The sequence below is a fragment of the Chamaea fasciata genome, unplaced genomic scaffold (assembly GCF_029207755.1).
Source record: "Chamaea fasciata isolate MVZ Bird 193981 ecotype frontalis unplaced genomic scaffold, bChaFas1.0.hap1 SCAF_17, whole genome shotgun sequence".
Classification (NCBI taxonomy): Eukaryota; Metazoa; Chordata; class Aves; order Passeriformes; family Sylviidae; genus Chamaea; species Chamaea fasciata.
The window spans coordinates 15747053-15774802 of record NW_027094102.1 but is presented as its reverse complement, the minus strand read 5'-3'; the positions used below and the strand labels follow the sequence as shown (position 1 = coordinate 15774802).

Sequence of the window (27750 nt, the reverse complement as noted above, 5' to 3'; positions counted from 1 at the left end):
GCAACATAGACTTGGTTGGGATTGTATTCCTTACGCATTACACAGGCTCGGTTGATTTAAATTGTCATATGGCTGAGCCATCCTTGATTATGTAGTTTTCACCAGAAACCTGAGAATTGCTGTCTGCAGAGCTGGTAGACTGAGTAGTGAAAAGATGCTTTAATCAAGTCACTGAGGTGCAGCATATCAAACATGGCTTGTTATGATGCTAAGGAAAGTAGCCCTTATGATATTAAGTATGTAGGGTTACCTACTTATCACAGCTTTTCTACTGGAGGGGATTGCAACATGCCTGATTGCCACCTTGCTGTGGAAAATAGAAATCTTCAACCGGCAGAGCAGTTCTTACTGCTTTGATTCATAAATGCTGCTTCAGTGCAATGTGAATCATGATGAAGCAGCTCAGGGCTCTGTTGTCTCTTGTTTCTCTGGGACATAGGGTGTGGACTCTGTGATCCATCATTGTGGGGGTTTCCTGCCTGTAATGTAACAGAAAATGCTATCTCTGCATCCTCCCCTTCCCCCATAATTATTAGAATTTGCCATGTCTTAGATAATCTCAGAGGAGAGCAGCCTACGTTACCTGGCCTAAAAGCTGGAGTTTGAGTGTAATCTCTTGTTTTGGCTGTCCTTGCTTAGATACTTTTATTTTTGTTGACTTTTTCGTCAATCCCCTTAATTTTTGCATGGAAACAGACTACAACCTTAAAACTGGCCAACGTGTCTTCATCATGTCTGGCTTTCCTCTTGATCATCAGTGTAACCACTAACTACAGGCATTTCAGCTTCTTAAGCAGATTTATGTGAACATCTTTAGAAAGAAAATCCTTGTGAGGTGAAAATCTTCCCGGGATAAATTACGTCACAGCTAATGGAACAGATAGCTGAGGAAGAAAGTCAGTGAGTCTCAAACAAATGGCAGAGATCTAAAGCTCTGCAATAGTATGGGGGGCCTTAAATCACACCGACTTTTTGCAGGAGAAAGCAAGCTGGGCAGCTATTCTGAAAACTTGTGTTTTGCTTTTCTTATTGCTTTTTCTGGTTTCTCTGACTCTGAAATAATACAAGATAGGAGGGCAAAGTAGTTCCTTTCAGTTATGTTAAAAGGTTGTTACACTTGATAGTTATGTACTATTTTTCTGTCTTTGAAATCCTGGCTGAATGGATTTTGGAATCTCAGTTATTTATCAGTCATCAACTTAGGATTTTTTAAAGTTTGTTTATTAGTCTTTGTGCTGTAAAATAAGCAACTCAACGTAAAAACTAGTGATGAGGAAGAGTTTCTCAGTTATGGTAACCTACACTTTTTCCCTTCAATCCCTATTTGACTTTCATTGCAGTGACTCTCAGTATGGTTTCCAATAATCCTCTTTCCAATGGAACAATATTGGTTTAAGTCTGAATGCAATTCTTGCTATCATATTTGATCAGGGATAAGCCTCCTGTTATTTTCCATGACCAACCACATTCTGCCCAAAAGATGTGTTGAAAACGTGCTTTTTTTTTGTGTGTCGGGCAAAAAAAACCCCCAACCAAACATTTGTTATTCTTTGTGCTTTATGGGAACAGGTTACTCAGTTGTCTTTAATAGTTGTAATGGAATGACCAAGCAGATTGTGGGTAAAGATACTTTCGGGTTGAGGTGGTTACACAATAAATCAATAAAAGGTGATATTTCTGCATTTCCAATATGTCAAATGCTTATAGCATTTTTAGTAGAAATTTAATTAAATCCATAAGACACTCTCGGCTGAATTAACAAAGCCAAAATTATGCATCACCACAACTTCTGTCCATTTAAGTATTATATTAAATGAAAAAGAAAGTCATCACTATCATTCAGAATGCTATGAATAGAAATTGGACAATAACCTGGCTGGTGTAAGCATTTATAGTTCTAAAAGAGTGGAAATAAATTTAAATCCTATTACAGGTTTATTTACCAGGCAAATATAGGGTAAAGTAAAACTGTCAAAGTTGTCGTAAGTGAAGTTTTGTTGCGTCTTTTTAGTCCTTGGAATATCTTTTAAAGAAATTCAAATCTCAGAGCTCTGAGACCACCTGTAGCTACAAAGCCTTGAATCCTGTTTGCTGACTCCCAAATTCAAATCTCAAATTTGTGTGGAGTGCCTGAAGCCATGAATGACACAGTGAGAGCATTCAAGCTCAAATACTGTCTGCTTTTCTATAGCTCTAGGGACAGATTAGGTAGCACTTAGTCATTTTTCTGGTTTCAGTCCTTCCACTCTTCAAAAATTCACTCTCCATGCAAGTTGGCCACTTTGTTAATGATTACATTGGAGTTAAGGCTGTCTTGTGGCAGTAATGAATTATAGTATCTTCAGAGCATGAGCAATAAGTTTTTTCTTCATCTTTTAAGTGTTTCAGAAAACATGTTGATTGAAATAAGCTTATTGCCATCAGTGAGACAAGAGAGATAATGGTATGCTTGCAAAAGAAAACAGTGCTCAAATTTTGTACTTTTCAGTAGGTGTTTTCTGCAATTCCCTTCTTCCAAGTGGCCAAGGATCAGAAGAGAGGTCCTGACCTTGTGCAGTTTTGCAATTCATAGATATCCAGCATGATTTAGGATTTTGGAATTAAATGGCTTGAGTTTGCTAAGTTGTAATTGAGCTGTTAGATTTCATTCGCTAAACATAGTCTGGTCAAACAACTGATCCATATTTTGGTTGGTTATTTGATGTTCTGAAAAATAACCTGCCTTGTGAAATGCAAAATTGAGGTCAAGCTTTTTATGTGCCTCATTCAAAGGAGCTTTTCGCTCAAAATCACTTGAATTGAGCCATGTCTTGGTACTGTGGGGAGTTTGTCTAGAGCTAAGGATTATGGTTTATTGTCTTTGAAATGTATTTTTCTGTTAAATTCTCAATGAATACCCTCATCTGAAAGTAGATGTAGTGGTGGTATTTACCGTTAAATTCCTACTTCTTGCTCAAAAGGTCTGTCTGAACTTCTCTATCTGGTATTGACAAAGTTTGCCTTTTTGTCTGAAAAGATCCTTCATGCATTTGGTTAGCTATTGTCTCTGCCCCATCCCAATATAAACTTGCAAAAAAATGTCTGCCACGCCACCTCTTAGGAGGTCAGAGAGAGCTTTTAGGGATGTGTTTCTCCTCCCTTGTAGTACTACAGTGAGAACAGTCTTTCATGTTTTGCATCATTACAAGGAGATCCTCTTTTGGGTAGGTTGTACAATGTGCAAAACCTTTCACTTCCAGGTATAATAACTATGGTAAGGAAAGAACAGTGAAAGGCAGCCCTGTTCAGTTCATGTCCCGGTCAGCACTGACAGTTGTGCTTCATGCAGATTCTCACTGGGCTGATGGGCTTTGGTACCAAAGCACTGGGTCTCTCATCCTTACGCTATTGATGGTGTGACTGAACTGCTCCCTGCTCTGGCTGTGCAGTTTGCTTTCTTGACAAATATCCCCTGCTCAGGAAAATGGGTACTTCTGAGGGAGCTGCTGCTGACAAAATAACCTCAGTTGCTTATGCTTTTGAAGTAAGGTTTCTTGAGAACCTCAAGAAAACAGTCTGTTTAACTTTTATCTCTTTGTAGACAGTAATGTTTAGTGGAGAGAAGTATTTCAGCCAGATGCCCAAGTGGTAGTAGTAGTTTAGGCTGTAAATTTATAAAAGTCACACCAAACCACGTGCTCTGTGTTGGTAACATCAATACCATTGCTGTTTTCCAAAAAGTATCTGTATTTCTGCATAAAGAAATAGCTTCTATGAAAGTTGGCTCAGCTGCTTTAGAAATCTTGTTTTGCTTCCTTTGGATTCACTGTGTGTTTTAGAAGCTCTTAGGAAGGGACATGGTACAAACTGGTAACACTCGTAAATAATTCGTAAATATACTTCAGGTATAGAAGCTGGAGAATCATTTCCCTCTTTGGAGAGTGCATCTGATTTTGTATCAGGAGGTGAAAATAATCTGATGAGTGTGTTACTTATATTAAAAGGAAGTGTGCTGCCCTGTAATGGAAAAATTGCTGTTAAAACATCTGAAGACCAGCCTTTCAAATTTTTGGAAAGTAAGATAAAGCAATTTTACAGTGATTTATGCATCTTGAGAAAAAGTAGATGTTGAAAAAGTGCCATTAATATTATATTACCTAGTAATCAGCAGTAATGAGGTAGAAAACCAATTTGTGATGCATTTTGTGGTCACAATTTTTGCAAATGAGCCTTCAGTAGCAGAGCTAGATATAAACCATTTCTGTCAGTGTCTTGGAATTGAGATTTGTGAAATTTCATCTGTGGTGGGTTTTGTTACTGTTTTCTTACTTCCTCTGGCAACTTTTGTAATTTTGTGATACTCTAAAAGAAAGCACAGCTATCCCTATGTTTTCAAATGGACCAAGAGGCTTTTCATTCATCTTTGAAAGGGTTACAGTAAAATTAATTTAATTGAATCTTTCAGGGGTTTTTTTGTATGCGCAATTCAGCAAAAGAAGTCTTGGTAATTAATTGTTATTTCTGATCCATAGGCTGTTTTTCTCCAGTCAGACAGTGGATCAATACCTGCTTTAGATGTTTACAAATCAGTATATTAATGACATTTAACTGTGCATTTATTCTCACTGGAGCAGTGCCCATTCCTACAGAAATGCCCAGGAGAAACACCCAGCATAGAGCAAGCAAGACCAAATGTCACTGGTCAGAAAGGGGGAAATGCTTGAGAAACTGCTTAAAGATTTCTCTCCTGTCCCTTAAAGTGTGGGAGTGCCTTCCTGTCCTTTCCCAAATTCCTTGGTGTTTCAGGCATTATTGAAATCACTGATTTGGGTTTCATGGTGAGTGATGGATTTAAACCTCCTGCAACTAAACCTAAATGTCAGTCTCAGATAATGCAAGAACAAAGCAAGTGAATTGTGGGGGCAGCCTCAAATTGCTGATATCTGCCAACAGAACTAGTCAGAGGGAAAATGTTAATTACTTTAAAAATTTAGTAATTCTAAAAGCATAAAGGAGAAGCTGTTTTCAGAAAGGATTAAGCCAGTCTTTGAGATAGGACAATTACTAGGATGCTCAACAAAAACAGCATTTGAAATAATTGTCCAATGTTGCAATTGCACTTAGGGTAGAATGCAGTTTTCTCTCGTTCTGACAGTATACTGGATGTAGGAGGAACAGTGAAATTAAATGTGGAAAAATTTAAGTTAGTCACCTTAGCAAAGACAGTTTTCTGCATCCAAACAGAGGAATTTGCAATTCTGCATGGAATCCATGAGGGACTTTGGTCCCAGTACTTCCCCTTCTTAAAATGGGTGCAGATATCAGGTAATATGGGTATTTTAAACACTGGCTGGGTAAATCAACACACTCTACACAGTGCAGCTCCTGTGCATCAGCTGCCTCATGGGAAGGGTCCCTGAGAAGCCACTGCCCTTTGTTCCTCACAGTTTGTGCTGTGGAGCTGCTGATGTGCATATACACTTGTCTAGTTTTCTGTGAAATTCTTACAGATGTGGATCCTAGTGACTTTGGATTACAAAAATAACTTGTTCCTTAAGCCATGTTGCAACTGATTTTAAACCTAACTGCTACCCTACATTGACATGTTTGTAAGGCAGCTGTATAGAGTACACTGAACAAGCAGAAAGGACATCCAAGTACAGAATTGCCATTGTTATGCCCCATGTCATCCATGTTCACGTGCATAAACATAGCGTACAGCAGGTAATTTTCCATCTTCCTTTCCTATGGTATGTAAAAATCTTACAGTTTCCGGTTGGGACTGAGACATTTGAAAGCATACATGTGGTTAGTGGAAATGAACAGCAGCTTTAATGATTAAGCTACTTGTATACTTGCTGGCTGGCAAACTTACTAACATTTTAGAACCAGTTTTAGTCCACTCCTCTTCATGGGAGTTGGGAGGGAGAGTAAAATTCCGGTGTATATTTTTTAAGGAGAAATAACTGATTAATAGGGAAGTTCAGTCAGGAACTTGAGAGAAGTGCTCACCTACAGTTAAATTAGTTCAATGTGATGTGTAAAGCTTCATATGCAGTGAATGTCTTCTACAAACACCAAACCAGGAGTGTTTCAGCTGGAGTATGAAACAGCTCAGTTACAATTATGTGCTGGTAAATTAGTGTCTCATCTTCAAAAAAAGAGCTTTTGTTATTTATTTATTGGTAATACTTGGATGCTGTGCCATCCTGAAGTTGTGACACAATTTGGAAATCAATCCTTAGTGGACCTAGAGGTAGAACAGACTGCATGAGTTGTAGGACATGGCTGTGATTGAACTGAAGGGGGAGCAGTTTTTAGTGTAGCTTAATGACACCCGCAGTTCTTTGGTTTGGTAAAAATACACATGTATAGATAAGCCCTTTTCTTAAGTAACTGCAAATTGCATAAATCTATATCTCCAAGTCAGCTGTATTATCCTACCACTTGTAATTTTAGGCTTGAAATAACAAGTATTTGTGAAATGGATTTAGAAAAGTTGCCTTATCACTGAATTTATATTTTTTTCTCAAAGCCTTTGACCTTTGGCATTGATATTTTATCACAGGGAAAGGTGTTTCCAGTAGGCAGTGCTGGTGTGGCTGTGCATGCGGGTGTGTGCACACAGCCTGGTGTGGACCCTTGTTTGTTTTCCAGGTGTCCTGTTAGCTTGGCTGTTTCCTTCTCCTTCAGCTGTAGGACAGGATTTTCTCGTTGGCTTGTTCCCTCCTTAAACTGTCTTTCTCCCTCCTCTGAGGTGTTGCTGTGCTGCAGTCTCCTTGTGAGGTTTAACAGGCTGCAATTAGCCCAGACACAGGAGTCGGGGTTGTCTGGGGCAGCACGATTCCAGTGATGAAAAGGCATAATAATAATCCCCCTCAGTTCACTTGCACTTAGTGCTGTTTGATCCTGCGACTCAATCAGGAGTGGACAACATAGCTGTATTTTCCTGCTCACTTTGCCTGATTAGTGACTGATCTGATTTCCCCCATGTTTGTAATTAATTTTCCCACAGAAGTATGCTTAGGTTTATGGCTTAAATAATAAGTGATGGTGACTTGTGCTACTGTCTACATGTTTTAATCCTTTTCCATGTCTAGATGGACTAAACAAATGCATAGTTGTTGCATCTGCTCTGCTGTTATGATTACTGTGGTGAAGACATTTTTTTTTAATTTTTATAAGCTGCTGTTTTATTTTGCAAGAAGTTATTGAATTACTCCTCCAGAAGGCTACTAAAGTAAGAGGTTTATGGCTTTTATTGTCCTTTGTTATATGAACAGTTAATGGACAAGTAGGTACAAAGTACTGAAAATTTGGGTTCTACTGTAAAAATGGCATCAAATCCAGTCTTTCCTGGATACAATTATTAAGGTGTATAGTCCTATGTAAAAAAATCCCAAGCATTAAAACCTGAAGCAAAATCCCCCAAGTCACAAGTAGATATCAAAGATAGAAGTGAAGGCAATTAATACTTGGGAAAACCAGTGAATGCAGCACGATGAGCGTGACAAAATGTCCTGGGAGTTGGGTGTGTGTAAGAGCCAAATCTGTGCTATTGGTTTATACTCTGAGTTTTCTGGATGAACTTGGAAAGAAAGGCGGTATTGTTGTTGGGAAATGTAAATTATTGTATTTCATTTCACTCCAAGGGAAAACTTGTCTCTTCAGGAATTTCCCATCCAGTATTTACAGCTGATTCTATCACTTCTGACTAAAGTTACTTTTCCAATTGTCTTCTTAGTAAATCTTTTTTAAAAAGTTGACTTTTTGCTATAGTAGTTCAAAATGTAATGCTGTTTTGTGTGGTCAAAGATAGTTATGCTTGTTCTAGAAATTGTTTCATTTCCAAGGAAAACTTGTTGTAGGAGAATTTGAGTGAAATGACTATTTAAAGTTACTTGTCACAAGAGGAATTAGCTAGAGATTAACCTGTTGGAGCAGGACTTTTTTTTCTCTCAACTTCCATTTAGACTTCAATTTTATTATCCCTTTTTTTGGCATGAGTTTGTTTTCTTGTGTGCTTGCAGATAATAGTGACATCTGACTTCTCTCAAGACACTTAACCCGCTGTGTTAGAAGGAAAGAGAAATCTCTCCTGTTTCCATCAATATTGTATGGCTGATGAAGAAAAAACAGTGGATATGCTATATTAGGGGGATGTATTTTTGTTATGCTATTTTGTTGTTGGACTCATGTCTGTCTTTCAATGTAGTTGTGAAAGAAATATATATTTATCCCTAAAATAAATAACTTTTAATATGCTGAAGGAAAAGTGAATTCTCATGCTAGGTCATATCTATTTATCAGGGATAATTTGGTTGGTAGAAATACTGAACACTGATTATGTGGCTCCTCTAACTGCCAGTGGGTTTCTGGACCTTGTCCTATAAAGAAGGTAAAGCTGAGGATGCCCTGGTATATTTGAAACGCTACTGAAACTTAACAGGCTTCAGTCACAGCTTTTAGGAGTTGAAGGGAGGTACTTCTTTCCTAAAATGCCCTGTTCCATTCTATAAGTGGCACAAAGCATGAGTGAGGCCAGGTCTGATAAAAAACCACAGTACTTAAAACTCTTGCAAGACAAGTTCCTTTGCAAGTTAAGTTCTTGTATGTGGTACCAAGACCTGCATTAACTTGCTTAGAAAAAATCCTTTTTTAAATTTTTTTTTTCTGTGTTTAGAAACTACCCTTGTTTTGCCACCCTAGTCAACATTGAACAGTGTTTTGTGGGCTAGGTGATTTTGTTATCAAAATCTCATGTTATTGTTTTAAATGTGTTGTATTGAACAAAATAAAGCACCTGGCTTTCAGCAGTAATTTAAATAACAAATAGTATATATAAAGAACATTTCTTAAAATGCCTCCCTGAAAGTTCATAAATATTCAGGGAGACCTTACACCCTTTGTGATTAAGCAGTGCTCAAATATTTCAAAAACTAAATTTTTGAAATGCTGCTGTAATTAATGATTAATAAGGAGCTTAAATTCAGCTAAGTACCTGCCTAAAGAGTGCCAGTGCTGCTTGGTTTTCTGTGTTTGCCTCTCCTAGCAATGCTTTTTGTGTTCACGTCGAAAGTGGAGGTAAACAGTTTACAGATAAAATGGAGCATCCTCCATAAAACTGCGGCACTGGGGAGATGTCAGGATACATCCAGGTTGGAAACAACCCCTGACTGTTAACAAGAACAAACAAAGCGTGTGACCCATGCCATGAAGCTGGCGAAGGGGCTCGGAGACTGTGCAGTGATTCTCCCAGCCCCGGTAGCTCTGGCAGCAGGGCTGCAGCACATTTTTGGTGTGGATTTCCTGCAGGGCCATGTTTATGTTGGAGGCGGTGCACAAGCTTCTGTGTGGACATCAAATTATTCTATTGGTTTGAGGATTAATGAGGTTAAATTAGCTCAGTCGTTTACTGCACGTTTTGTTGAGGTTCAAGCTGTCCAGGCTGTTGCAGTTAATAGGAGCAGCCCAGAAGGCTGCCGGTTAAATGTGAGTTACTCACCAGGGATCCAGAGTTCATTATTGGAAGGAACAGGACAACTTTACTCCTGAAAAAGTTCAACTTGTTGGGAATACTCTTCCCTGTGTTGTTTGAGAGGCAGAACTGGAGAGAGTATCATTGATCAGCAGCACAGCAGGATACCTTGATGATAGGTTTAGGGTGGATGTACTGCTCTCTTAATACCTGTTGTACAGATAGAAGTATTGGTGATAAAATAAACTCCTTTGGGCCTTTGATTTACATAAAAAATAATGTCCCATTCACTAATGAAAAAATTATTTGGAGCTAGAGGGAAGTGAAGAGCTTGGTATGAGTATCTCTGCTTAACAACCAAACCAAGGTAAAGGCAGCCAACTGAAGTGTCTGTCAGAAGAGTTGGGCCCTGTTTGGGAACACCTGGAAGAGACGTTCTTTTTGTCTTAATCTTCTTCCCTTTCTTTTCAGAAATACTACTTTTAGAGCTGTCCTGATAATACTTTCTAAGCCTAAGTGCATTATATAACACATGGCATAAGTGATGAGAACATAGGCCATGGAGCTGGTTCAATATTAAGGAGAGATTCTTGAATATACCACATTGGGCAATTCTTTCCATTTCTGGATCCTTGGCTTCTGTTGAATGGCAGTGCTACAATTGAGTGCAATTATGTGGGATATGTCAAATAGAAACTTTGACTCTGTATCACTAAATTAGGAAGCCAGAATAATACTGTGTTTTAGACTCTGTAAGCTTTCCTAAGCATTAATTTGGTTGGCACTGGGTGCTTGCTATGGTTTTTTAACAACAATTTGCCTTCTTTTTTTTGAAGTTCAAAGACTCTCCATTGTTTGTTTGTTTTATTTTTTTGTTTGTTTGTTTTAAATTTTTTATTGTAGCTTATTTGCTTTCCCATTTATGTGCCTATTAAAAAATACTGAGAAGCTGCTGGAGAGCTTAGTGATCCATCAGGAGAGTTGGTGCGGTCAGTGACAACAAAGCCATCACCTTTGCAGGTCAGACAGTTTGGAGAAGTGAGTTCAGGAAGCAACCTTGAACACAAATTGTCCTCCTTATGAAAATGATGTTAGTGAGGCTGATGGAGCTGACAGGCAAAGTCTGCTGAAGGCTTTTTTTCAGGTGTCGTCCCTTCGTCACTTCTTAATTGATGCTCATGTGGGAGATGCTGTTAGTTATGTCTAACTCTTCAAATGGGTTGGCAAGGTCTTCCTTTACTAAGTCTTTGTGATCTCTTCTCTTACCTGTTTTACCTCATCAGTCCAGAGTGCTTCTGGACCAGAAAGCAGATATCCCATAGAATGGATGTACAAAAGGAGCTGACCAGAGGTTTTCTGGTGAAACAGGATTTATCTGGAGTGGGAAAATGTGATTTCATAAAAATGGGAGCTTGTTTTGTAGACTTCATTTCAGTGAAACTTTAAAGAGGGCAACCCTGCCATTCTCCCAGTTCCAGACTGTCAAATGTAGGAGGAGGGAAAGGGGAAGAGATCAAATCTTACATGTCATGCTTCTAGTTAATGCTCTGGCTTATTAAGCCGGACTCTTGCATATTTCCTAGGGGTACATGAGAAGCAACCTAAAAACTCTGCACTACTTTGGGAATAGTGGCCTTTCTGTGACTCGTGGAACAACTTCTGATCCTCCTGAATTTCATTCCATGTGAATGAAGGCAAGATAAAATCTCGGGCAAAAACTTACGGAATGTTGGAACAGCTCTGTTCAAAGCTCAGTAATAAAAAGTAATAAAACCTTGGGAGCTCTAGTTACAGGTTTTCAAAAGTTGCTTAACACTGTTATATTTTAATTTATATTGACTTGGAAAGAAATGTTTTCTGAATAAAATTCAGCATATTCTTAATATTTGCAAAAGTCTGTTGGCCTTTGTAGCCACGAGGGCACAATGCCGGATCATGTTCAGCTGCTGTAACAAGCACCCCCAGGTCCCTTTTTGACTGGGCACTGTCCAGCAATTCTGCCCTCTTCCTGTAGCACTCCAGGAGGTTGTTGGGAAAAAAAAAAAAGAAAAAAAAAAAAAAAAGGAGAAAAAAAAAAAAGAGGAGGAAAGAAAAAAAAAAAAAAAAAAAAAAAAAAAAAAAAAAAAAAAAACCACTGCTCCATGCAGCAACCCACTTGGATGTGTCTGCAGTCCTGGAAGCTTGAGTACCCTTTTTTCTCCTATGAATACACCTTGAGCTTGTTTGGGAGTGGTCTCACTTCCATGTGTCTGCAGACCTTGAAGCTTGACTACTCATTCTTCTCAAAAAAAATTGGACCTTGAGCTTGTTTGGGGGTGGTCTCACTTCCATGTGTCTGCAGTCCTGAAGGTTTGACTACCCTTTTATCTCCTACAAATGGACCTTGAGCTTCTTTTTGGCAGTCTAACTTCCATTTGTCTGCAGTCCTGGAAGCTTGACCACCATTTTTGTCTAAAAATTGCACCTTCAGCTTCTTAGAGGGGTGGCACTTTCAGGTGTCTGCTGTCAACAAGCTTATGGTCAATTTACAAATGAAAAAATGGTAGTCAAGCTTCCAGGACTGCAGACAGAGAAAAGTGACACCCCCCTAAAAAAAGCTCAAGGTCCATTTGTATGAGAAAAAAGGGTAGTCAAGCTTCCAGGGCTGCAGACACATCAAAGTGAGACTCCCAAAAAGACACTCAAGGTCCATTTGTAGGAGAAAAAAGGGTAGTCAACCTTCCAGGACTGCAGACACATGGAGGTGAGACCACCCCCAAACAAGCTCAAGGTCCAATTTTTGGAGGAAAAAGGGTGGTCAAGCTTCTAGGACTGCAGACATATGGAAGTGAGACACCCCCCCCCCCCCAAACAAGCTTAAGGCTTATTGTAGGGAAACATCAAGTAGTCAGGTTTTAGGACTGCAGACACATGGAAGTGAAACCACCCCGAACAAGCTCAAGGTCCAATTTTTGGAGAAAAAAAGGATGGTCAAACCTCCTGGACTGCAGACACATCAAAGTGAGAACACCCTGGAAGTTTTGCTACCCGTTTTTCTCCTACAAATGGACCTTGAGCTTCTTTTTGGGGATCTCACTTCCATGTGTCTGCAGTCCTGGAAGCTTGACTACCCATTTTTCTCCTACAAATGTGTTGGAGAAGGGAGAGGCAGACACCAGGTGGTCGTCAACCAAGCTCGTTTATTGTTAATTCACACAATGCTTTTATAATAACACTAATAAGCTCATGCATATTGCAAAAGTTAAGCTCAGGATTGGTGCTCAGACTAAAAGTCAGCTACACCTCTTTCTACATTTCTTTGTGGTTACGTAGTTTGAGTAAGTTTTAGTTTTACCATGCTTCTCCCTCATATCTTTCAGCTACAAGGTCTTATTATCGTATCCCAGCTGTGCTCAAGGACATGCGAAGCTTGCTGCCTTGCTGGTTCTCATGAGAGTGCCTGTGTGCTCAGCAAAGCTCTCTCATGTCTGCGAGACCTTTTGCAGCTAGCCAGTTATCAATCACACTCTCCACACTTCCCCCGTTTTTCTGTTGGACAAGAAGGGTGGTATTAAATGCAGTATCCACTATTTTTTGCATCATTTTTTTTTGTAAGCACAAACAACAACATGGTAAAATCAATACAGCTAAAAAAAAATCACTATACCAACTATTATAGCAAATTTGACAATAGAACATAGCCATGCACTCAAACTCAATAATTTTAGCCAGCCATCCAAACTTAACCCTGTTTGTACTCGTTAGTCAACACCACTCCCAGCTGGGCCAGGACATCATGGCCAATAAGACACTGCACAGTGGGAGGCAAAGCAACAATTGAGAACACAGTTTGCACCAATTTTTTATCTAGCTTTACCAATAGTAAGGGCAATTTTTGTGCCAATGTGAATCCACCGACCCCTGTAACTGGATGTACTCGACTGCAGTGGCCAATGTTGCAGCCAATATTCTGGAGCAATTATGCTAGTATCTGCTCCAGTATCAAGAAGGCCCCAAAGTTCAATTGTCCGGTTCTCATACATGATCTTGACCTTCTTTTTGGGTCGACTATGTAGATCCATAGTGAGCAATGTTAGTCCAGAAGACCCGAATCCTTTATCACCCCGAGAATGGTGTTGCTGAGGTGTTAATCCCTTTGTTATCTGTGGTAATGGAACAAGTTGGGCAATTCGCTGTCCTTTCGCTATCGTCAGCGGAGGAAAGGGAGTGTATGCTATAACTTGAATTTTTCCTGCAAAATCTGCATCAATAACTCCTGGTAACACAAATAGTCTCATTACAGAAACAGAAGAGCGGCCTAGTAGTAGTGTTCCATAAATTTGTCTTTTAACTTGCACAGGTTCATAAACTCCAGTCGGGATTTTAGTAGGACGAGTTGTCATCAAGGTGGTATCTACTGCTGCTGCCAGGTCGAGTCCCAGGCTCTCTGATGTTGCTGGCTGCAAGCAGGAGGTGACGCTGATGTCACGGCAGAAATTTGTGTCGGGGCGCGGTTGCCGGTCGCGCTCCGATGGGAGTTTCTCGATTTGCGGCGACAGGCTGATGTGTTATGGGTGTTTGATTGGCAGCTTTGACACCACACCTCTGTGGCCTGGCATTTCCTCCTCATGTGTCCACCCCCGCCGCATCAGTAGCATTTTAGGGAAGGTGGTCTTCGGTTCTCTGAGGAAGTGGCATGTGCAGCCGTGGACGCTCGGAGCGGGGCAAGAGCAGCTAACACCTGAGTCTGTGTTGACTCAGCCTGTTTCTGCAACCCTAAGCTCAACTCCTTTATAGCATTAACTAAAAAAGTTTGTGACCCTGTCGGCTGAAGTGCCATCCTTTCTAATGCTTCCTCAATAGTCCAGTTGGCTCCCAGCGTAGCTAGCACTCTTTTTGTTGTTTCATTACTGTTTTGGAGTGCACATTGCTTTAATAATGCTCCCTTCATATACTCTGGAACTCCTGCCTTATTTATTGCAGCAGCTGCCTTATCTATAAATGCCCCAAAAGACTCGTCTCGACCCTGTCTAATTCTCATATATATAGGTACTCCTGTGCTGTCTTTTACCCGATCTATGGCAGCTCTTACTAACTGCATTGCTTCTCTCACTTTTTCTGCTTCCAAGATTATTTGTGCCTCAGTCCTAAGGTATGCACCTAACCTCATTAACTCTTCTATAGTGACACCATGCAATGGATCACCGGGTCTCTTCTTCACTGCTACACTTTCTTGACAGAGTGCTTGCCAATGTGCATTAAATAACAGCTGTTGATGTTGTGTTAGAATAAGCTTAACTATAGAGTGACAATCATTTGGCAGCAATACTTGAGTAGTCTAAATGTAATTTAGCATCTGCTTTACAGGCTCACTAGTAACTTCATATTTACTTGTAGTATTTCGTATTTGAGACAAAATTTTCTAATCAAGAGCAGTCATTGTCGCATTCAGCCCACCCTCTGCCACTGGCGTAAATACCACCGGACAGGCGATCCCCCTTGCCACCTCTGCGGCTTCAGAATCCCCTGAGTCCATAAGGTGTTTTGCTACAGCTGCCCAGGCTTCTCGCCGCTCCCGTGCAATGGCCCCCGCTAGGTCACTTTCAGCCCCAGGGATCGGCTCACTGCTTTGGGCGGGGGGTTCCAGCACTGGGTCAGACGGTGCCGATGCTGTGGCAGTCGAAGGGGCTGAGCCAGCAGAATAGGGTGCCATTACCGGTGGCAGTTGAACTGAGGACAGGGCAGGGGGCAATGGGCAATCAAACCAACTGTTATAACTTTTATTTTTATTCTGAGCTTGCTGAGCCTGAGTTGCTGCCCTTTTCTCTGCCTGATACTGTAACAACTCATTGTGCACCACTTGCCACAATTTCTCTAATTTCTTAGCAGTTTTATCATTATCTAAAGCTGCTTCCCGTAACTTATCTCCGAACAAACGCCATTCACTTAACTCATGCACGGTATGCGGGTTAACAAAAACTCCTTTCGCATATCCCCAGGCTAACAACCCTGGAAGTTCCTTACGCAAATCAACTCCCTTAAGCTCCCTCCTTTCTAAGTTTGCTATAAATAAATCATATGCTGCTTGCCTGTCCACATTGATCGTCAGCGCTGTTGCAGCTCTCCGGCTCCGGCAGCACGAATGGCCCAAAACCACCGCTGTGATCTTTGGGGGTGCCTTCCCTACGTCGTTTGGCACCGTCCTGGCTGCAAACAGGACCCAACTCTACTTCACCAACCGATGGTTTTCTTTTTAGGGCAAAGGCAGGGCTATCACGTCGGGGTCACCATTTTGTTGGAGAAGGGAGAGGCAGACACCAGGTGGTCGTCAACCAAGCTCGTTTATTGTTAATTCACACAATGCTTTTATAATAACACTAATAAGCTCATGCATATTGCAAAAGTTAAGCTCAGGATTGGTGCTCAGACTAAAAGTCAGCTACGCCTCTTTCTACATTTCTTTGTGGTTACGTAGTTTGAGTAAGTTTTAGTTTTACCGTGCTTCTCCCTCATATCTTTCAGCTACAAGGTCTTATTATCGTATCCCAGCTGTGCTCAAGGACATGCGAAGCTTGCTGCCTTGCTGGTTCTCATGAGAGTGCCTGTGTGCTCAGCAAAGCTCTCTCATGTCTGCGTGACCTTTTGCAGCTAGCCAGTTATCAATCACACTCTCCACACAAATGGACCTTCAGCCTATTTGGGGGTGGTCTCACCGCCATGTGTCTGCAGTCCTGGAAGGTTGACTACTCTTTTTTATCCTACAAAAGGACTTTGTGTTTGTTTTTGGGGTCTCACTTCCATGTGTCTACAGTCCTGGAAGCTTGACTACCCTTTTTTTTTATTATAAATGGACCTTGAGCTTGTTAGGGTTTTATGGGGAATAAAATCTCGAATCAGAAGATTCTTATAAAGTGTCTACTTAAGTAATCACTGTGTTCCGTGTTGCAAGTGTTTGTATCAATCGTTAATGCCGCGTCACACCTGTACCCTTGTTAATGCTCGTAGTTGCTCATGCCCCATTCCGTAGGGGCATAAGTTACTGTTCCGCGTTTACTAGGTTAAAGACTCATTTAAAGACTTATTCATTTGTATCCGTTATTGTTCCAAGTTTGCATGTGAATAAGTTCATTTGTACACCTTTACCGCTCTCCCTCACCTCCCATTTCATGCCGGTGTCCATTTTGAAACTGTCTCCTTCCCGTGGGGCCGTGCTTCCGCTGCTCCCCTCACACCCCTGATGGCAACACGCAAACCAGAGAACTCCCTGGGACTGCAGTGCCCACAGGAGGTGGAGTAGGCACCTAAAAACCCCTAGGGCCGGTGAACCACTAGCCAGACAGGACTCCAAACTACACCAGTGAGCAGGGAAAACATCGGGCTACTTGCTGGGGCTCCGTGCCTTGTCACCAAAAGTCAAATAGCACCCTCTCTGCGTGACTGCCCTCGGCTTGTCAACGAGCCTGTGCTTTCCTGCGGCTCTCATGAGGACGGAAGCCCCGGCTCTGTCAGGCACCTGGCAAAGCTGTTTCACCTCCTCGTCCTCATTGCTCCAGGGAGCAGTGGCGGTGTGTGTGACTCCTTGGGTTCCCCGCCCAAAGCTGTCCTAATACAGGCATTTAAAGGGAGATTTGTCTCCTGGCCCACTCATAACAGGTGTGGTCTCACTTTGATGTGTCTGCAGTCCTGGAAGCTTGACTAATCTTTTTTCTGCCTCATTTGGACCTTGCGGTTGTTTCGTGGTGGTCTCACTTTCATGTGTCTGCAGTTCTAGAATGTTGACTACCCTTTTTTCTCCTAGAATTAAACTTTGAGCTTGTTGAGGGGTGGTGCCACTTTGATATATCTGCTGTCTAGGTAGCTTGACTACCCATTTTTCTCCTACATTTGGACCCTGAGCTTGTTTGTTGGCATCTCACTTTCATGTGTCTCTGTTCCTGGAAGCTTGACCACCTGATATTCTCCTGCAGATAAAACTGGAATTGGTTTGGAGTGGTCTCACTAATGTATGTCTGCAGTCATGGTGGTTTGAGTACCCTGTTTTCTCCAAAAACTGGATCTTGAGCTTGTTTAGGGGCTCTCCCTTTCATGTGTCTGCAATCCTGGAAGACAGACTACCCGTTTTTCTCTTAGAAATTGGTTTTGAGCTTGTTTGGGGGTGGTCTCACTTCCATGTGTCCTGCAGTCCTGGAAGCTGGACTACTCATGTTCTCTTACAAATCCACCTGGGCCTCGTTGGCTGCTGTATTTGGGGAGTGCAGGTACCATGTACTGTTGACACATGAATGGTTTCGTCTGCTCAGGGTGGTTGTTCTCTGCGAGCAAACAGCTTTAGGATGGATGCCCTCAGACTTGATGTTGTATGGGGCACTCATCTAGCCTTCCAAATCAGTTACATCAGCCGCGGAGGTCAGTGAGGTGATGGATTTTTCAGCCAGACCACCCTCACGTTCCACTTGGAATAGTGAGCCTTGTTTCTGTAATACAGAAAAGTAAGGTTATGTCATTTGTGGCTGTCATTGTTTTAGCATGTAAATATCATTACATTTGAGGTTTGTATTGTACAAAGTTTTACTCTTCGCTCCTGGCAAAGGCCTTCTACGTTTTATGAACAAAGTTCTTGCCATTTTTACATTTCATGCCCTCTGTATAGTGTCACTCGTATGTCGGGATGCAGAATAAGGTTTGAAATTGCCTACAATTCTGATGTTGTACATGCACAGTGTGTTTCTGCTGATTGTCAGTGATGTGCTGTGGAAAATTTTGCCCTCTTGACTGTGCTTGTAGTCAAGAACTTGCTCTCTACTAAACAAAGAAGGTTAAGACCTTCATGTTTTAGACTGTAAGGAGAGGAATGAGGTGGAAAAAACCATCAAAGCTATCACAAGTATATTTAGAAATAATGAACTCTGATTTCATTTTGCTCTTGGAATAAGTCTGCTACACCTAATGGCAAGTGGGTTTTCTGGAGGTTCTGAAATGTGACAGGAAGCTTCTCTGCGTTATATCTTGGGCATAAAGGGTCCTCATGCATGCTAGACTGGGGAGAGAGAAAGCAGCAAGAGCCTGACAAGACAATGTGGTAGGAAAAAGGAGTGGGCAGAACTGACACAAACCAAATAGGAGTTTAGCAGGGTAGTGCCACTAAATCGGAACAGGGAGTGAAAGATTGACAGTAATTGGGAAACCAAAAAAGTGATGGTTTCCTTCAGTGAGCTGCCAGGTACTTGTGGCAGTAGAGGATGGAGCTGCATAGGAATTGTGGGGAAGTTGTAGGTGTGGCACTTATGATGCAGGATTTGTAGAATTTGTAGGTGTAGAATGGTGTTTGCTTTCAAAGGAAAAGGCTGAATAAATTTAGGAAAAGGAGGGCAGACAAGCCCTACTTGTACTTTAAACTCATCCAATATTTCTCTGATGTCAAACATACGTCAAGATAAAAAGAATAATTTTAGCCAGAAATGGAAATTAAAAGTTTTCAGACTGCACTACAGTGGAAGATCTACAAATAGTCCCTCTGTGTAACAGGGCAGGAATATTGTGTTTTGGTAAAAGTTCCTTTTTTGACTATAAGATCACTAATGTGACTGACTTGTCAAGCAGATCTTGCTCTAGTTACAGGGAACCATTTTTTGCCCTTTGCGTTTTAACTTTGCATTGGGCAAAAAGTGATTTGTGGCAAAGTCACTGTAGTAAAAATTAGCCTATTCTCATTTTTTGTGTACCAGAGAACACTTTTTTTTTTTTTTTAAACACTGTTGTGCTATTTTCATACCTTGATACAGTACACAAGAACAGACAGCTTTTAGTGCACGTAGTATTCTTTGTATTAGAGCTTAATTTGAAATGTTTGCCACTTTGGAAAGGAGAGAGTGAAGGAACCTGGCTGCAGATTTCAGGGTGACTCATGAGCTTTATCTTTATATTAAAAATAGAGAATTGCACAAAACCTAGTAAATCAGCAGAAAAAAACTGGCATTTTGTAACACTGAACAAAATCCTGTATCTTGTGCAGCTGGCAGTTCTTAGCTGTGTTGGCTTAAATACAGCTCTCTTTAATGTGCTTTGAGTTTTGTTAGTTGACTTTTGACTTCCCTGTGTCTGCTTTTCCTTTTCCATTCCGTGCTGAGCTGGGTTGACAAAGTTCTGTTTACCTGCAGCTGTTTGTGAGTGTAATATTTAGACACTCATCTAAAAAAAAAAACCTCAGGTAGTGGTGGATGGTTATGAAGGGGCTCTCCTCCATGTCACAAACTTGTGTCTTAACACGGAAATGACAAATTGAAGTAAAATAATTTCCACATAAAGTAGAAGCTTGAAGCTTCCTACAGAGAGTTTAATTTGCTGCTTCTATGGGGTGAGAATTTTCTCTTTTCTCTACCTTTGCATTGATATCATCTGAAACTCCGGTGTGATCCTTCAGATAGGCAGTAACAGGATCCTTTAATGCCCTCTGGATTAGACACTTGTGATGTGATATTGATCACTGCAGCTTTGAATAATCATTACAGACGTGAGCTAATACCTTAAGCTGAGTTTGATGCTGGATGATAACTCCTGTTTTCAGGCTAGAGCAATCTCTTTTGCTTACACCAGGAAATTAGAAAAGGCAGAGTGGCAATGAACAATGTGACTTTGTCTTGCTTAGTTGGGAAAATATTGCTGTGTTCTGCTGTGTTTTAAAACAAACAAACAAAAAAAACCAAAACAAAACCAATGCTTGTTTTATTTTTCTGAAGTTGTTGTTATGCTTTGGGGAACTCGGGGATGAAGCAAGATATTATCATAGAAGTGAAAAACTGTTCATACTAGAAGTAGTATTAGAACCAAAACAATTTGTAGGGGAATTCCTCTTACTTTACAGTCCTTGCAGTGTTCTCTTAATCTTGTTTTCTTTCCCTGTTAATGTGCAGAGGTTTGTATGTGGAGAGTTTTCCAGAACGTAGGTTCTCTATAACACTGCTTTTGGGGAATGAGAGAGGAGGAACTTTGTCTTGAAAAGTATTTCAGATCTTCCAGCTGATGGGTCTGTCTGCAAAAACACAGTTTTTCCCACCACTGCTAAGCTGCAGCTAAAAAAAAACGGTTGAAAGCCTGTTTTTTGGGAGCAGAGGACACTGCAGCAACACTGCAGAACAGCTGAGAAAACTTGTGGAAATGTTTAAGTTTTGCAAATTTGCCTTGTGACAACTTGCAGTTCCAGCATTTTCCTTAAAGAGAACGATTTGAGGTTGTGTGGACTGCTCTTATGTTTCCAGGATTGTCCTAACAGTCTTCAAAACATTGTTTTTACTTGTTACTTCAAGAGACAGGAAACTTGGACATCTAGTTTTGTCCAAACTCTGGATGAAGCCTTTGAAGGAGTATCTTTAAAAACATATTTCCCAGGCCTATGGAGACATGGTGTCCTACAGTCCTTAAGTGTCCTGTAGGAAATAGTACTTTTTGTTACAGACTTCAGCTTGTAACAAGATTTAATATCGATGCTTTCAATAGATTCAAAATAATTTTCTGTCTCTGGTGGTGCATTCTTTTTCAGAGATTTTTGTCTCACTGTTCTGCCTAACAGTGTTCCGAAGAAATGAATTTTTAATAGGAATTGAGAAGTTGTGGTTTTGAATCTTATTTCAAGGAGGCATCTCCAGGGATCAAGTTGAAGTGCATTACATTGGTTTGTTTCCATATCTGGGTTAGTAATTGGACAAATACGAAGACAGTTGGAAACACAGAAATAGGGGGGTTTTTTCTTTTTGTATTGTTTCAAATTTAATTATTTTAAGAAACCAGATTTTGCCATAAGTTTTGTTTTTCCTGACTCCTGTCTATCCTTTCTAATAAGCGTTTTTCACTTTTTTAGGGCAGCTTTTTCTTAATGTTTAATTGTAGTGTGTCCCTTACTTGGCAATATTTTGCTCAGGGTGATTTGCAGACTAAAGTAGCTTGCTCATGAAAGTTAATTTTTTATCAGGTCTGTACAGCCATGTGCTTGTGTGTGGGGGTGAGAAGAGGGCAGAGAAAGGGAAGAAGGCAAGGATTAAGTGAGTCTATATATGTGCAAGAGGTTGCCTGAACTGCAGAGATTAAACAAACCAAATAAGGGCTCTGTCTAAAATGAGGAATTAAATGTATTTGTGACAAATACCAATATCTATCTCTAATTTGTTTTTACTCAAGAACTAGGCCCTTAGAGACTTGTGAAATCTATTGGCAAACATCATGACTACATTTTGAGAGACAAAAAATGTGTGAAAGGAAGAAAAAAAATGGAGAAGGGAGATGGGCAAGAGAATTATTCTGGTCTGAAGAGGATGGATGACATTCTAGAGCCTATCTTGAAAACATATTGACAGATTCAACAGCAAGTAATACATGGATGAGAGGTTTTTTTCCAAAGTAATTGGTGCCAGATGTAGCCTGTCCTTTAACTTGATAAAAATAATAGTTTAGGTGTAGGAAGTTCATTATCTACACTTAAGAAACATGTCTGTGTAGTACTCTATGGGAAATTACAAAATAAGGTGTTAAAATGGTGGTTGGTAAACTGGACAGGGAATGACTTAAGGGGAAAGCAAGAAGCTGTACTTGGAAGGGAAGAATCGGTCTGTTAATACAGGTGACAGGGTGAGGCAGAAGGGCTCCCAGGGGAGGTTTAGGTTGGATCTGAGGGAAAATTCCTCCTGGAAAAGGCAGTTAGTTCTGTCTTGGCACAGGCTGCCCAGGGCAGGGGGACTCCCCATCCCTGGGGGCGGTTCACAGCTGTGTGGATGTGGCACTTGGGGACGTGGTCAGGGGTGACCACAGCCTTTTCCAACCTCAGCCATCCCCTGATCCCTTTGGGACCAAACACCAAAAACTCCGGGTTTAATTGTGCCTCCCCACCCCGGGGGGCTTTCCTTGGCCTCTCCCCCCAGTCTGCATCCTGCCTGCCCTGCTCTTCCCTCCCTGGAATCCCCCCCTTTTCCTCTCCCCAGGTACTTCTTCCCCCGGCAGCTGCTGATCCGGCAGTTCTGGACCCCCAGGCAGCAGCTGGAGTTCCTGGACGCCTACGACGGCATCCGCAGGGGCTGGTACCTGGCCGTGCTGCGGAGCCTGGCGCTGGCAGCCGCGGCCCTGCCCGAGCCCCAGCCCCGGCAGCTGCTGCAGCAGCTCTGTGCACAGGCCTGTGTGCCCTCCAGCAGCCTGCCTGGGGCTCTGCGAGGTGTCTGTCACCTGTCGGGGGCTCTGCGAGGTGTCTGTCACCTGTCAGGGGGCTGGGGGAGGTGTCTGTCACCTGCTTGGGGCTCTGCGAGGTGTCTGTCACCTGTCAGGGGGCTGGGGGAGGTGTCTATCACCTGTCAGGGGGCTGGGGGAGGTGTCTGTCACCTGCCTGGGGCTCTGCGAGGTGTCTGTCACCTGTCAGGGGGCTGGGGGAGGTGTCTGTCACCTGTCAGGGGGCTCTGCGAGGTGTTTGTCACCTGCCTGGGGGCTCTGCGAGGTGTCTGTCACCTGTAAGGGGCTCTGGGAGGTGTCTGTCACCTGTCGGGGGGTCTGCGAGGTGTTTGTCACCTGCCTGGGGCTCTGCGAGGTGTTTGTCACCTGTCGGGGGCTCTGGGAGGTGTCTGTCACCTGTCAGGGGGCTGGGGGAGGTGTTTGTCACCTGTCAGGGGCTCTGCGAGGTGTCTGTCACCTGTCGGGGGCTCTGGGAGGTGTCTGTCACCTGTCAGGGGGCTGGGGGAGGTGTCTGTCACCTGTCAGGGGCTCTGCGAGCTGTCTGTCACCTGTCGGGGGCTGGGGGAGGTGTTTGTCACCTGTCAGACATGTCACCTGTGCTCCTGGGGCTCTTGCAGGTGCAGGGAGGCGCCCGGCCCCACCTGGCCCAGCTCTTGGCTGTGAGGGGTTTGTTCTCTGGGTCTCTGCTGGCGCTGAACAGGCTGCAGGTGGATCATGTGGTGAGCTCAGCTCAACCCAGGTGCTCACCCCGCTCAGGTGTGCCCCAAAGCCACTCCAGGTGCAGGTGAAAAGCTGCAGAGACGCCCTGGGGTCCTCGGTTCACCCCCACGCTGCGGCAGCAGGTGAAGGGGGCTCAGGTGAGGCCCCACCTGCAGCGCTGCTGCCTCCACCTGTGGGGCCTCCAGCATTAGAGGGACATGGAGCTGCTGGGAATGAATCCAGAGGAGGATCTGGGGAAGGAATTCCTCCCTGTGCAGGTGGAAAGGCACTGGGAGGGATTCCCCCATCCCTGGGACTGTTCAAGGCCACGTTGGAGCCACGTGGGCAGGTGGGGGAGTGCCTCGATGTGTCCCAGCCCTGCTTTAGGAGGGGGCTGGACCTGTCACAGGTGCTCCTTCCTCCACAGAGAGCCCTGAGCCAGGTGCTGTTCCTGACCCCACACCTGCCGGCCTTTTTCCTGCTGCACCGCCTGCGGAGCCACGTCCTGGAGATCCGGCACCTGGACCGTGCCCTGCTGCTCCTGGGCCCGGGGCAGCTCTCTGAGGAGGAGCTCCGAGCGGTGAGGACACCTCAGCACACCTGGCCCGGCCTTGTGGCACCTCGGGTGTCACCAGGCGTGGCCTTGGGGCACAGGCTTGATCTCTCCTGGGGAAGGTTTTCTGCGCTGGAATCACACCTGGGGTGGGGAAGAGTTCCTCCCTTGTCTTCCCCTTCCTCCAGGGGGGTCCTGGTGTGATGCTGGAGTGCTGTGTGTCCCTCCCTGACTGTGTCCGTGTGTCCCCAGGCCTGTTACCTGCGTGGGCTGAACTCCACTCACCTGGGCCAGGCCAAGTGCCTAGCGTGGCTCAGGCTCTCCTGGGAGCTCCAAGGTGCTTCACCCAAAAGCCTTCTCTGGGCACTCCTGGGGCATTTGGGGCTGATGAGGGAGAACTCTGTCCCCACCTGGGCTCACCCCCCACACCTGTGCTCAGGTGTCGCCGCCCTGCAGCCCCGAGGGAAGGGAAACAGGACTGGGATGGGAATGTGGGACCAGGAGCCCGGTGCTCCCCCCGTGCCCATCCCAGTGTTCCCAATCTGCCAAATTCCTGTCTCAGTGCTGCCCAGAGCCCCCTAGTGCCCACCCCAGCACCCCCAGTGCCCCCCAGTGCCTCTCCCAGTCTCCCCACTGTCCCCCAGTGCCTCTCCTAGTCTGCCCAGTGTGCCCCAGTGCCACTTCCAGTCTGCCCAGTGCCCCCCAGTGCCAGTCCCAGTGTCCCCCAGTGCCTCTCCCAGTCTCCCCAGTGTCCCCCAATGTCTCTCCCAGTCTGCCCAGTGTCCCCCAGTGCCACTCCCAGTCTGCCCAGTGTCCCCCAGTGTCTCTCCCAGTCTCCCCAGTGCCACTCCCAGTGTGCCCAGTGCCCCCCAGTGCCTCTCCCAGTCTGCCCAGTGCCCCCCAGTGTCTCTCCCAGTCTGCCCAGTGCCCCCCAGTGTCTCTCACCCAGTCTCCCCAGTGTCCCCCAGTGCCTCTCCCAGTCTCCCCAGTGTCCCCCAATGTCTCTCCCAGTCTGCCCAGTGTCCCCCAGTGCCACTCCCAGTCTGCCCAGTGTCTGTCCCAGTCTCCCCAGTGCCCCCCAGTGTCTGTCCCAGTCTCCCCAGTGTCCCCTAGTGTCTCTCCCAGTCTCCCCAGTGCCCCCCAGTGTCTCTCCCAGTCTCCCCAGTGCCCCCCAGTGTCTCTTACCCTGCTCCTGTGCTCTTGCAGCCTCGGAAGCCTCTCTGCTGGCCCACAGCATGGTGCTGCTGTCCCTCAACTACAGGCGGCCCCCGGAGTGACAGCCCCGTGTCCCTGAGCCCGGCCTGGAGCCCTGGCGGATCGTGGGGCGGCAGCTGCGTGTCCCTCACCTCAGCCTGGTGATTCCCAGCCTGGTGCTGCCAAAATTCCGGCCTTTGGCTGAGCTCTTCCCTTCCCTTGGAGCCCGCAGAGCGTGAGGAGAGGTGGCTGCTGTTGTTCCAGTAATTAACTGCGCCTCGTTAATTATGGGAGAGAGCCCGGCGGCCGCCTGACCTGGGGGTGATCCTGTGGGACCTGCTGGATGCTTCCTGTGGGATTTGGTGGGATTTGGTGGCCGTGACTCCTCGCCTGGAGGGTTTTCCTCTGCTTCTTTTCTCGGTCTCAAATGTCAGGGGCCGCCCCAAGGGCTTGAGAAGCGCCCTGGGACTTCTCCCCCAGATCCCTGTGGGATTTTCCTGAGAGCCTTGTGGGGTTCTGGGTTTGGAGGGGGTCAGGCCTGGGGGTGTCACTGCTCACTCCGAGGGTGGGAAGCATCAAAGGGGGGGTCCCCGGAGTGCAGCCCCCAAATTCAGCCTCGTTGAAGCCCTTTACACCTTTCCCCCCCCCCCTCCCCGCCCTGGATTTCCCACTCCAAGGACTTTGGGGGTTAAACCCCGCCCTGCACAAAGAATTCCTGCTGGCAAAGTGAATTTTACCCCAGATCTGTTGGTTTATTAAAGCCCAAAGGAACTGGTGGCTCTGGTGTCTTTGGGGGGCCCCCCTGGGTGGCTCTGTGTGCCCCCACCAGGGGACACGGGGACACCTGGAACGTTCCTCCACCTTTTGAAGCATGTTTGGGGTGTAGAGGGGCAGGAGGCATCCCCTTCCTCACCACTCCCTGCTGGTTTTTGTGGATTTCAGAGCTCCCCCCCCCAGGAATTCACTGCTGGGGGGGTGTTTAACCCCTTTTCAGCCACAACTCACATCTAAGTGCCATTTGTTTTGTTTTTTCCACTTACCTGTTCCCCTGAAATACAGTGTTGTTCAGGAAGAGGAGTGGGCAGGGCTGGAAAAACAAAAATTATAATATCGAGGAGAAGCTTTGGCTTTGCAAAATTTGGGAAAATAAAGATGAAAACCGCAGTGGGAGCTCGGAGGGATTTAAGGGGACGTCTGGATTTTGGGGGGCAGGGGGACTCGGAGCACCAGGATGTGGTGGAAGTGTGGATTGAGTCCAATAAAAATGATATTAAAGTGCAAAGATGCCTTTGGGTTGCTGCAGTAACACTGAAGTGTGGGTGAAAGTGGTTAAATTCTGGCAGTTCTTGTCTTTTGGGGAAGGACTGTCACCCCTCAGCCCTGTGTCACCTCTCAGCCCTTTTGTCACCCCCCAGCCCCATGTCCCCCCTCAGCCCGTGTCACCACCCCCTGGGGCCACGCCGGCGGCGGTGGCGGCTGGGGGCAGGTGTCCTCCTGGTCGCCGCCGGTGCCGCCAGCGGGGCCGTGCTGTCCCCGCGGCCCGGGGCCGATGTCCCCGGGGTGGCGGCGGCCCGGCCGGGCCGTGTCCCCACGGGCGCTGTCCACGGGCGGGACGTGGCCTTGACCGCGGGCGGGCGGCTGCTGCCGCTCCGCGGGGCCACCCCGCTCCGGTGGCAGGTGCGGCGGCCCGGGGACCCCCCCTGGACTCGTCCCTTCCTTGTCCCCGCCGCCTACGTGGCCGAGGAGGAGCCGGGGAGCAGCGGGAGGCAGAGGCCGGGGAGCCCCACGGGTGAGCGGGGCGGGGGGCGCTGCGAGAACGGAGCTGTGGGGCTGAGAGGGGCGGGGAGTTCAGGGTGGGGGGCTGGGCTGGGGGACTTTGGGGATGGGGGACTTTGGGGGCTCCTTTGGGGGCCCAGGGCTCGGAGGAGCCCGTGAGGGACGCCAAGGGCGGGAGTGTCACTGGGGACACACTGGGTGCACTGGGGACACACTGGGGACACACTGGGAGCACTGGGAGCACTGGGGGCACTGGGAGCACTGGAGCTGCGCCCCGGGGTTGGGGCTGGGGGTGTCTGTGCTCCCCACCTGCTGCACAGAGGATTATTTGGGGTGGGGCTGGGGGATGCACTTCCCTTTCCCCCAGGCCTGGGGGGGCCCCAGAGCTGCTCACGGGGGGTCCCGTGTGTGCCCCCCCCTCAGGTGCCGGTGGCCTCAGCAGGGGGGCATTGAGGGGGTCAGGAGGGGCCTGGGGGGGGCAGGGGGCGCTGGGAGATATGGGGTGGGAGCACTGGGGGGGCTGGGCACAGCGGGGACAGGGGGGCACTGCCCGTGTCCCCCCATCCCGTTCAGGTCCTGTCCCCCCCCCGGGTCCCACCAAGGAGGGGAAGCAGCGCCCCCCCCCCCGTGCCCGCAGGGCCCCCCCTGCAGGTTTTGGGGTCCTGGGAGCGGCACCGGGACCCCGAGAGCGGCAGCAGCTCCTGGAAACGCCCCCGGGGGCACCGGGGGGACACGGCGGGGGGGGGGGGGGTGTCCCCGAAAACAGGTGGGCACCGGAGCTGGGGGTGCCCGGGGGGGTGGGCACGGGGGGCCAGGCTGCCCCCAGTGAGGTCTGCACCCCCAGCCCAGATCCCAGCCTCGTGTCTCCCTTGCCCCCCCCGTTCCC

The 27750-nt window shown here is 45.7% G+C and overlaps 1 protein-coding gene across 1 annotated transcript; it reads left to right on the top strand.

Moving 5' to 3' along the window:
• Positions 1-5662: 5662 nt before the first annotated feature.
• On the top strand, positions 5663-26358 carry LOC136298511 (LETM1 domain-containing protein 1-like). The gene is made up of 6 exons (XM_066199249.1): positions 5663-5703; positions 22405-22591; positions 23260-23361; positions 23769-23921; positions 24147-24231; positions 25101-26358. Exons 1-6 carry the CDS (start codon positions 5663-5665, stop codon positions 25169-25171), a joined length of 639 nt encoding a protein of 212 aa, XP_066055346.1. The 3' UTR covers positions 25172-26358.
• The last annotated feature ends 1392 nt before the right edge of the window (positions 26359-27750 follow it).